Source organism: Salvelinus sp. IW2-2015, linkage group LG14 (genome assembly GCF_002910315.2).
Source record: "Salvelinus sp. IW2-2015 linkage group LG14, ASM291031v2, whole genome shotgun sequence".
Lineage (NCBI taxonomy): Eukaryota > Metazoa > Chordata > Actinopteri > Salmoniformes > Salmonidae > Salvelinus > Salvelinus sp. IW2-2015.
Window position 1 is genome coordinate 8,644,942 of NC_036854.1, and position 11,050 is coordinate 8,655,991.

An 11,050-nucleotide genomic window follows, 5' to 3' on the forward strand; every position below is an offset into this window, starting at 1 on the left:
AAACGGGGAGGATACGATGGGGATGTTTACCATAACAGTGCTGCCAAAACCACCACCAGTTCCAGCCGGACAGAGACAGATCCAGTCGAACCACTCCACCACTCCAGGTCCAACTCCAAATCCACCAACTAAAATATTGAACCCAGTACAGGTAATTAATGTTAAGGATATCTCAGACAGTGACCAATTAGGCACTGAAACAGGATATGAAGAAAGGGACAATTGGCTGGCATATATGAGATACACAGCCAAAACACTTAGTAGAAAGGACTTTGTCGTATGTGGACATGCCAGACCTATTTTGGCCACACACCCATTTGCTCTTAGCAGTGGGGAAGGTTGGATGTGCATATCGGAAAGTTTCTACCATAATAAGCCAAATTCAACCCTGTGTAAAACTCTGAGTCCTGTGTTCCCAGAAGTCCCTCCCCAGAAGGCACCATGGGGGGTTAAGGTATATGGGGGAAATTACAGCTGCATCACGGGTACAGGTAGGGGTATAAATTATGGGAGGCTCCCTACTGCTGAGTGCATCACTAATGTCACTATTAATGCCACCTGGCCCGTTGAAGGGCTGAACCAAACTAGAGGTGTTGCTGATGTATGGTGGATGTGTGGACCTGCCAGGCGGTTGACCCCTATTTTGAAAGGAGACTGGCAGGGCACATGTGCTTTGGCCAGTCTGATAACACCATTGACTATCATTGAGGTTACAGCTAACCAACTCCACATGACACAGAGGCTCGGGACCAACCCATGGGGACGGCAGAAACGTGACGCTCCTTGGTCCGAGGGTACAGATAACATCCACACCAACCTGTTGGGGGTCCCAATAGGGGTCCCCCACGAATTCCAGGCATTAAACAGGAATGATGGCCTGTGGCATTTTACCCATTATTGGCCCAGCTATTGTGGATTCTAAGCAAACTGCCTGGATCAATTATATCTACTATAATCAACAATGATTTGCTAACTACACCCACACCGCACTTATGGGGATGGCTGAACAATTGGATGCCACCTCTCGAACCGCTAGACAAAATAGGCTAGCACTAGACATGATTCTGGCCAACCAGGGAGGTGTTTGTAAAATGTTTGGAGAACAATGTTGCACGTTGATCCCTAACAATACCAGTCCGGATGGAAGCATTTCAAAAGCTCTGAGCGGGTTGGAAAAGTTATCTTTGGAGATGAAGGGTTTTGCAGGTGTGGAGGAGGGGGGACTGTTCTCCTGGCTGGGTGGCTGGTTTGGTGAGTACACTGCATTGATGGTTACTGGATTTCTGACCCTAATAGTTGTATTTCTTATATTAATGTGCTGTGCTGCATGTATTATCCCCTGTTTGAGGAAATATTTTACAGATGTTGCACACGCTGCAGTTATGATGCCACTGCTTGCTCACGGGGGGGATGCTGAGACTGCCTTGACAGAGGATGATCCATGGTTTGCTATAAAATAATTAAAATAAAAATGGCTTATTTTTTGTTCAATTCATTGCTTTTTGTTTCACAATATATCCTTGTAATCTTTTACCCTGTATGTTGTCCTACCTTATGTCAAGGTTTAAATTTCCTGGGTGGGAGGTAGCCAACCTAGTACCTGTTAGGTGTAGCAGGGTAGACTAGATGGTTTTTATTCTTTATACAATAAAGGTGTGTTTCTTTTAATCTTTGTATTCTGAGTGTGACACCCTGAAAGGGTGTCAAAAGGAGGAGTCGAAATGCAACTTAGCGTATATCATTTGTTGATTTTTTCTTTGTTGATAAAAAATAAAAATTATTAATTAATAATAAACGTTTCACTATTTTCATGAAATACTATTAACATATTTCTATACTGTGACCGCTGAAGTAAAGGATAATGAGTGACACCCTAGGGGTGTCAAAAGGGGTACTCCTAAAAATCCCTATGTTATCTAATATGTTACTAGGGTAATGAGAATGTGTTCTGAATGGTCATTAAAGGTTTAAAGTTCCTGGGTTTATCAACAACCTGGTATATATGTATCGATCATTGAACTTGATGGTTTCTGTTTTAATTTACACCCCTTAGGGGTGTAAAAAGGGGGAATTGTGAGGATCTGTGTTTATTGCGCTGTAATTGAATATTAGCAACTGTTGGCCTGGGCGCCTGGGTGTCTGTGTGCTTGTGCTGGAAGTAACATTTTGCCCCAGATAGTGTGCTGAGAAGCTGTGGTTAACCTTGAGCGAGAACAGTATGCTTTCTATGCAGGTGCAAATAGCTCAAACAATGTTACAGAACTGTCTGACCTCAGTCTCTAGGGTGTGGGAGCGTAATCTACACAGCAACAGCGCCGGACACAAAGGAGCGCCAAGAGGCTGGGACCAGCCTGAGCGCCGGCGATAGGCTGAGCAAGTTTAAACCACGCTCAGCCTCTACTGTGATAGACGTAGTTCCAACCCGTCTGTTGGCCTATCACAGTATAAGAACAGCTGTTTACTTACATCCTGCCAGTTCCCTGTTCTACCCTGCGAGGTGTTACAGTGAACCCGTATATAAGAAAATTGCATTTACCATTTATCGCTTGAGCTTAATAAAAATACTTAAAGTATATTCGGTGACTCTGAATCACATTTTATCCTGATACCAGATTTGAATTGACGCAAATCCCTTATAATAGGAAGAGCCGACATCGAAGGATCAAAAAGCGACGTCGCTATGAATGCTTGGTCGCCACAAGCCAGTTATCCCTGTGGTAACTTTTCTAACACCTCCTGCTTAAAAGCCAAAAATTCAGATGGATCGTATTCATACTGAAAATCAAGATCAAGCGAGCTTTTAACCTTCTGCTCCACAGGAAGTTTCTGTACTCCCTAAGCTCGCCTTAGGACACCTGCGTTACCGTTTGACAGGTGTACCGATATCATCATTTTTTTTTTTTCACATGTCCTGACTTATCATCAGGTGAATGACAAGGAGAAATAATCAACATTTTAAAATGAATAGATTTGGTAGGTTGTTTTTCATTATTTTGACCTCCCCACATTATAATTGGAAGAGGAAGTGTAAACTCTAATATAGCCTATTATCTAAAAGGTCATTCCAAAGTCCAAACACATTCAAGCAACAAAAAAAACAAAAAAATAGCAGCTGTTTTGCTGGTTAAACAAAGGTTAGCCATATGTTGGCAAAAATGTATGTCCAAGTCAAGAAAGCTTACCAGACGCACTGGTATTCTATTTATTCACGGGTGCTTTTTCAAAGCCTATGTCAGATACTGCAGTCAGTGATTTTTAAATTTATATTTATTTAACCTTTATTTAACTAGGCAAGTCAGTTAAGAACAAATTCCTATTTACAATGACGACCTAGGAACAGATTTTTACCATGTCAGCTCCGGGATCCGTTCTTGCAACCTTTCGGTGATTGGCCCAACGCTCTAACCACTAGGCTACCTGCCGCAAAGTATAATTGGCTCCAATGAGTGTAATTCGCGCAATATTAGCTGTTGAGAAATAAAGTTGACATCATTATAAAGAAGACATTCTCCTCTTTTCTACTGTAGCGATATTCAGAAAAACATTGGGGGGAGGGAAATCAACTTATTTTGTGGACCCCCTACAGTACAGGTCGAACACTCCTGCTAAAGCCTGAAAAACCGGTTTTCGGATGTTGTGGCAAGAACATCATATTTTTCGTCAGGTTGTGACGCAATGCTCTGGACAGCTGTGCCGTTTCCGACAACCACTTCTACTTTCACTCGTCCACAAAGCGTACATAGTCTGCCTCACTGATGCCAATCTAACCCAAACTAACCACTCCTCCCAGTTCCGATATCTTGTATTATTCAAAGTGAGCTGGAAACCTGCTAGACCACCAGGGATTCTGGGATCTGGATTCAGGGATCTGGATTGGGCATGGCTGCAGGTAAATAGGCTTCACTGTCCCCTTTCACCTGATATTTCAAACTAACTCATCTTCATTCCAGAGTCACATGGTGGCTTAGTGCTAAAGTTAGCCATGCTACGCCTAGGTGGGAACATTGTTCTACGCCGCTGTCAGTCAACACAAATCATCCTGAAGTCGCACTGAAGTCGGATAGGATGTTGCGGCACTACGGGGGGCCTGAGTTGGAATGATAACGTGTTATAGTGGTAGCCTACATCATAACAGAACAGGTATGGTCCTCTGCCCTTCAAAGCTTGTGTTTGTCAGGTGAAAAATTATCAACTGTTTAGATGACATTCAGACGTCATTGCTGTGATGGATAAAATGCTGTAACAATGAAGGATAAAACTATAACACCCTCAGAAAAATATCAGAATCAGACAATATATTACAATCTTATTTGTTGGAATCAAGAGGGAATTCCTTTTGGGATTTCTAATAGCAAATAAACATTCAACAGCTTTATTTTATCAATATCTTGATGACAATAATATCTCTCAATCCTCGAGACCTGAGGAGACGCTACTGCCTCTTTTGTCAATCTGATGAATTATAAAGGTAAAACACATTTTTTAGATTAGCCCATAAATCGGATAATAACCAACTCTGTAAAGAACTTGTTTGGTGAGAAACGCCACCCACAACTATTCTCTCTGGTTAAGACGTGTGAATGCTGCTGGGTATGTCAGACCAGAAGGAGTTTCAGTATCAAGGACTCTTTTCTAAAACAGGTATAACAACTTCACGGTCTCTGCATGTTTATTTTTCTATTAAAAAGTTGCTTAATTGATCAGAGCTTAGGATAAGTCTTTATTTTAATATTAATTTATTTAATCTCCCCTGGCCATAAGGGATGACAGATGTAGCTATACCAATGGTTTAGACCGTTTGGAATTTTATGGAGAGCTTCTCCCGCTCCGACCAATGAATGAATGCGATCATGCGCAGCTGGCAAAAATGATTGCTGTCCTTTATGAAATGACAATGTTCATGTAAAAATGACCAAATACACTGACCGTTTAAAGCAAAACTAACAAATCTATTTCTTATGATGAACCTGAACAATCGAAATAAAATCTGAATAATTGCAAACCCCAATCAGAAGTTGGATGTGAGTTGCGTCCACTCCAGGAGGCTACACAACTCCGGTAAAACGCCCTCTACAGCGCATTTGGTGACAATAACACAGCACATTACATTGGTTGTCGCTCAACTAATAAAGTCTATGTTTTGACATTGTGAAAGCCATTTTACAAGCATCTGAATGCAGATGTAGGAATAGCCTATTAGAACATTAGAACAGCCTACCTCACGTTGGCACGAGAAACTGTATGCGCACAGTTGTTATCTGACAGTCAAATGCAGTTACATGCATAAAAGTTTATACTGAAGGAGAGGAGCTTCAATTCAGTCATAACAGATAAGAGGTATTTTTCGAAATAAACAATTTGAGGAAAAACACCTATTAGTAATGTTTGAATCTGTTTTCTGACCGATTCATGCTTCATGCTTAATTTGGATTGGTTTAGGATTCATCACTCCAGAGAACAGGTTTCCACTGCTCCAGAGTCCAATGGCTGCAAGCTTTACACCACTCCAGCCGACGCGTGGCATTGTGCATGGTGATCTTAGGCTTGTGTGTGGCTGCTTGGCCATGGAAACCCGACGAAGCTCCCGGTAGTGAGTGTTGCAACTGAGGACACCATTTTTTGGCGCTACGCACTTCAGCACTCGGCGGTCCTGTTCTGTGAGCTTGTGTGGCCTACCACTTCGCAACTGAGCCGTTGTTGCTCCTAGACGTTTTCACTTCACAATAACAGCACTTACAGTTGACTGGGGCAGCTCTAGCAGGGAAGACATTTGACTAACTGACTTGGAAAGGTGGCATCCTATGACAATGGCACATTGAAAGTCACTGATCTCTTCAGTAAGGTCATTCTGCTGCCAATGTTTGTCTATGGAGATTGCATGTCGGTGTGCTCAATTTTAAACACCTGTCAGAAACGGGTGTGACTGAAATAACCGAATCCACTCATTGCAGGGGGTGTCAATGTAGTGTATGTATTTAGGCTGCTGTCTGTCTGTTTTGAAAACATTAAGAACACTTTCCTAATAATGAGTTGCACCCCCCCTTTTGCTCTCAAAACATCCTCAATTCATCAGCGCATGGACTCTAATGGGTGTGCAAAGCGTTCCACAGGGATGCTGCCCATGTTGACTCCAATGCTTCCCACAGTTGTGTCAAGTGTGATCACGCTCTCAGTAGCCGACGTGAGTAAGACCTTTAAACAGATCAACATTCACAAGGCTGCGGGGCCAGATCGATTACCAGGACGTGTGCTCCGGGCATGTGCTGACCAACTGGCAGGTGTCTTCACTGACATTTTCAACATRTCCCTGATTGAGTCTGTAATACCAACATGCTTCAAGCAGACCACCATAGTCCCTGTGCCCAAGAACACAAAGGCAACCTGCCTAAATGACTACAGACCCGTAGCACTCCTTTCAAAGCCATGAAGTGCTTTGGAAGGCTGGTAATGGCTCACATCAACACCATTATCCCAGAAACCCTAGACCCACTCCAATTTGCATACCGCCCAAACAGATCCACAGATGATGCAATCTCTATTGCACTCCACACTGCCCTTTCCCACCTGGACAAAAGGAACACCTATGTGAGAATGCTATTCATTGACTACAGCTCAGCGTTCAACACCATAGTACCCTCAAAGCTCATCACTAAGCTAAGGAACCTAGAACTTAACACCTCCCTCTGCAACTGGATCCTGGACCTCCTGACGTGCCGCCCCCAGGTGGTAAGGGTAGGTAGCAACACATCTGCCACGCTGATCCTCAACACTGGAGCTCCCCAGGGGTGCGTGCTCAGTCCCCTCCTGTACTCCCTGTTCACCCACGACTGCATGGCCAGGCACGACTCCAACACCATCATTAAGTTTGCTGACGACACAACAGTGGTAGGCCTGATCACCGACAACGACGAGACAGCCTATAGGGAGGAGGTCAGAGACCTGGCCGGGTGGTGCCAGAATAACAACCTATACCTCAACGTAACCAAGACTAAGGAGATGATTGTGGACTACAGGAAAAGGAGCACCGAACACGTCCCCATTCTCATCGGGGCTGTAGTGGAGCAGGTTGAGAGCTTCAAATTCCTGGGTATCCACATCAACAACAAACTAGAATGGTCCAAACACACCAAGACAGTTGTGAAGAGGTCACGACAAAGCCTATTCCCCCTCTGGAAACTAAAAAGATTTGGCATGGGTCCTGAGATCCTCAAAAGGTTCTACAGCTGCAACATCGAGAGCATCCTGACCGGTTGCATCACTGCCTGGTACGGCAATTGCTCGGCATCCGACCGCAAGGCACTTCAGAGGGGGAACATCACTGGGGCAAAGCTGCCTGCCATCCAGGACCTCTACACCAGGCGGTGTCAGAGGAAGGCCCTGAAAATTGTCAAAGACCCCAGCTACCCCAGTCATAGACTGTTCTCTCTACTACCGCATGGCAAGCGGTACCGGAGTGCCAAGTCTAGGACAAAAAGGCTTCTCAACAGTTTTTACCCCCAAGCCATAAGACTCCTGAACAGGTAACCAAATGGTTACCCGGACTATTTGCATTGTGTGCCTCCCAACCCCTCTTTTACGCTGCTGCTACTCTCTGTTTATCTTATATGGACAGTCACTTTAACTTTACATTCATGTACATACTATCTCAATTGTGCCGACCAACCGGTGTCTGTATATAGCCTTGCTACTCTTATTTTCAAATGTCTTTTTACTGTTGTTTTATTTCTTTACTTACCTACACACAAACACACACATACCTTTTTTTTGCACTATTGGTTAGAGCCTGTAAGTAAGCATTTCACTGTAAGGTCTACACCTGTTGTATTCGGCGCACGTGACAAATAAACTTTGATTTGATTTGAAGTTGACTGGCTGTCCATTGTGTGGTGGACCATTCTTGATACACACAGGAAACTGTTGAGTGTGAAAAACCCAGCAGCGTTGCAGTTCTTGACAGAAACCAGTGCGCCTGGCACCTACTACCATACCCTGTTCAAAGGCTTTTAAGTCTTTTGACTTTCCCATTCACTCTCTGAATGGCACACATACACAATCCATGTCTCAATTGTCTTAAAGCTTAAAAATCTTTAACCTGTCTCCTCCACTTCATCTACACTGATTGAAGTGGATTTAATAAGTGACATCAATAAGTGATCATATCTTTCACCTGGATTCACCTGGTCAGTCTATGTCATGGAAAGGGCAGGTGTTCTTAATGTTTTGTACACTCAGTGTAAATGTGATGATGTTGATAGGTTTATCTCTAACAGCTTTGCTATCACCCAGTCATGGTGAACAGCCAGGACCACCAGCAATAGTTATTTTGTGTGTGAGTGATCATGTCTACACCTCTATCACCTCCTCCCCCTCTCCTTCTCTCGCCCCAGACCCAGCCATGAGGGACCGTCTGAGCCACATGCAGGAGCTGTCCCAGTCCAACGGCCATGTGGAGCAGATGGACTATGCCGAGTCCGGGGAGTCCGTCTCCGGGGACTCCATCAATGTGGACCTGGAGGAGGAGCTCCCTCACCAGGCTGTGGTGTGGGACAACACCCCTGAACTGGAGGAGGTCTTCTCCCAGTCCCAGCAGGTCCACCGTGAGGTTCAGCTTATCCGCCTCGAGGTCAAACGCCTCCGTGAGCAGAACTCACGCGTGCTCCAGGGCACCACTAGGATGTCAGTCGTTAAGAGAGACTCCAACGCCATCGCAGCTGACATCAAGGCCCGTGCTGAGGGTGTGCTGACGTGCCTCAAGGACATGGACGCCGCAGTGCGGGAGCTGGAGGCAGCCCATGGCTCCAATGCCGCCGTGACTCGCATCGCCAGGACCCAGTACGCCTGCCTGAGCAACAGCTTCCGTGATGCCATGTTCGACTACAATGAGGCAGAGATGAGCCACAGGGAGAGTTGCAAAGCCCACATTCAGAGGCAGATGGAGATCGTGGGGCGGGAGGTGACTGGTGAGGAGGTGGAGGAGATGATCGAGACGGGCCAGTGGAATGTCTTCAATGAGAACATCCTGTCAGAGGGCAAGACAGCGCGGTCGGCGCTCAACCAGATCGAGAGCCGCCACCGAGAGCTGCTGGACCTGGAGAGCAGGATCCAGAGCATCCATGAGATCTTCCTGGATGTGGCTCTGCTGGTGGAGGAGCAGGGCCCCATGATGAACACCATCCAGACCAATGTCCAGACCACAGATGTGGCCATCCAGGAGGCACTGGTCAAAATCAGCAAGGCCAAGCGCCACAACAAGAACAACCCCTTCAAGAAGATGTTCTGCTGCTGCTTCCCCTGTGTCAAATGAGGCAGAGACTGAGGAAGAAGATTGGGCAGTGTTGTAGTACTCAGTCCGGTCTCAAGATGGTCTTGTCTCGGTGTCCGGTCTTGACTTGGTCGCGGACAGTGAGGAGTCATAATTTCTTCCTGAGACCAGCCGAGACCAGCGGAGTAAAAAACTCATAATTATCCACTTCCATTCAGCTAATGCATAGCTTTTTTGTAGCCTTAGTTATCATCTGTTAGAAAAAAGTCAAATTTAGCTGAACCCTCCTATCATCCACCCTTGGATACCAATGGCAATATATACTTTGGAAGAGTCTGTGAAATAATTATATTATTTGCCTTTTTTAAATATGCTTTTCAGGCACTGAAGTACATCTAAACAAACATATATCAGTGCCTTTCTAGAAGAAGAAAAAACACGGTTATTTTCTGCTATAGAAATGTTTGTTTTCTACCCTCCTATAGTTATTTCCCTCTACCCTTAACAGTATATTAACTGTGAGACAATAATGATTAAATAAAAGTGTACTTTATTGTTGTTCTCTGTCTGAACATTAAATCCACAACTTTAAACGAGAATAAAATGAAGAATACTTTTTGTCAAGAGTATTTTGTACACAAGCACAATGTCACATTTACTTTGACTACCAGTCACAATATAGTTGACACAGAGTATGGTCTCTCTCTGTCTCTCAAATGCAATATACTTTAACACAATGAGTCCCACCGTAGCGCTGGTGTGTTTTGGACTTCTAACCCCTTTTAAACATATTTATTTCCTCTATGAACTCACAAGCTACACAACGGTTGTTAGAAGCTAAGGGGTTCTTCTATATAGAAGATCATAGGAAATCCCAGGACATAGTATCTATAATACTGTAATAAGCTCACAAACTCCAAACTCCACACAGTTGTCACTGACTAGTTGGATATACATTTCCCTCTGAGCAAACCATTTCTGCACTTACAGCATTCATATAAATTCATTTTGATCAGGTTTTTTCTTTGGCAGACTTAATTTTTTTGATTGACATTTGTCAATAAAACTTGTGAATGCAACTGTTTATGTGAAATTGTTTTGTGCTATACTTGCAGCCCTGGTTGTCCTGAAAATGGTAAAACACTTAATTGTGAGGCTAAATATAAGGATAATGAAAGTCAAATAAATGAAAAGCCCATTTTTGCTGGGGTCTCGGGACAGATACTATAGGGTTAATGGCATGAATGGCAGATCAATGTTGCTAAGTGATACACAAAAACAACAGCAACAACAATAAGAATAGTAGCTACTAGCTTTAATACTAAACCCACATAATGTGCTGCAAACTCTATCACATCAGACCTTTCCCCAAAAGTATACAAAGCAACTATGCAGAGGTTGTTGATTCTGCTCTGCACAAGTCCTCATTGTCAGCCCTAGCTATGTAAACACAGTTACCAAAAACAGCACTAGAACTGTATTGGAAAACCCCTGTACGTTTCTCTGTCTCTCTCTGTCTATCTCTCTGTCACTCTCTCGATCTCTCTTTAAAATCTTATATGCCCAAATAATGCATGACCATTACGCATTGCCACAAAGATCTGAATTGACCAGCTAAACAGACGTCTTATCTTTACAGTTCAATACAATCACCATGATGTCCCCTATGTCCAAGACGCTATTTGAGATAGACGAGAAGGATGCATGAATTACTCAAAAAACGAGCGCTAAACCCACCTAAGACGAGGGTGCCAATAGCACAGAACCGAGATGCAACTGCTTTGAATA

The 11,050-nt window shown here is 44.0% G+C and overlaps 1 protein-coding gene and 1 long non-coding RNA gene across 3 annotated transcripts; both read left to right on the top strand.

The window, feature by feature from the left end:
• The first annotated feature begins 512 nt into the window (after window positions 1-512).
• Window positions 513-2,575, top strand: LOC139028645 (uncharacterized). The gene is made up of 2 exons (XR_011480851.1): window positions 513-2,135; window positions 2,192-2,575. It is a non-coding gene; the product is annotated as an uncharacterized lncRNA (long non-coding RNA).
• Window positions 2,576-3,664: 1,089 nt separating this feature from the next.
• On the top strand, window positions 3,665-9,880 carry LOC111972650 (syntaxin-11). 2 transcript variants are annotated; one of them, XM_023999673.2, is made up of 2 exons: window positions 3,665-3,889; window positions 8,388-9,880. In XM_023999673.2, the coding sequence occupies exons 1-2, from the start codon at window positions 3,880-3,882 to the stop codon at window positions 9,302-9,304; spliced, it is 927 nt and encodes a 308-aa protein (XP_023855441.1). In that variant the 5' UTR covers window positions 3,665-3,879; the 3' UTR covers window positions 9,305-9,880. The 2 variants fall into 2 exon arrangements, with proteins under 2 accessions (XP_023855441.1, XP_070302574.1); XM_070446473.1 differs by lacking the exon at window positions 3,665-3,889 and adding an exon at window positions 3,917-4,140.
• Window positions 9,881-11,050: the final 1,170 nt, after the last annotated feature.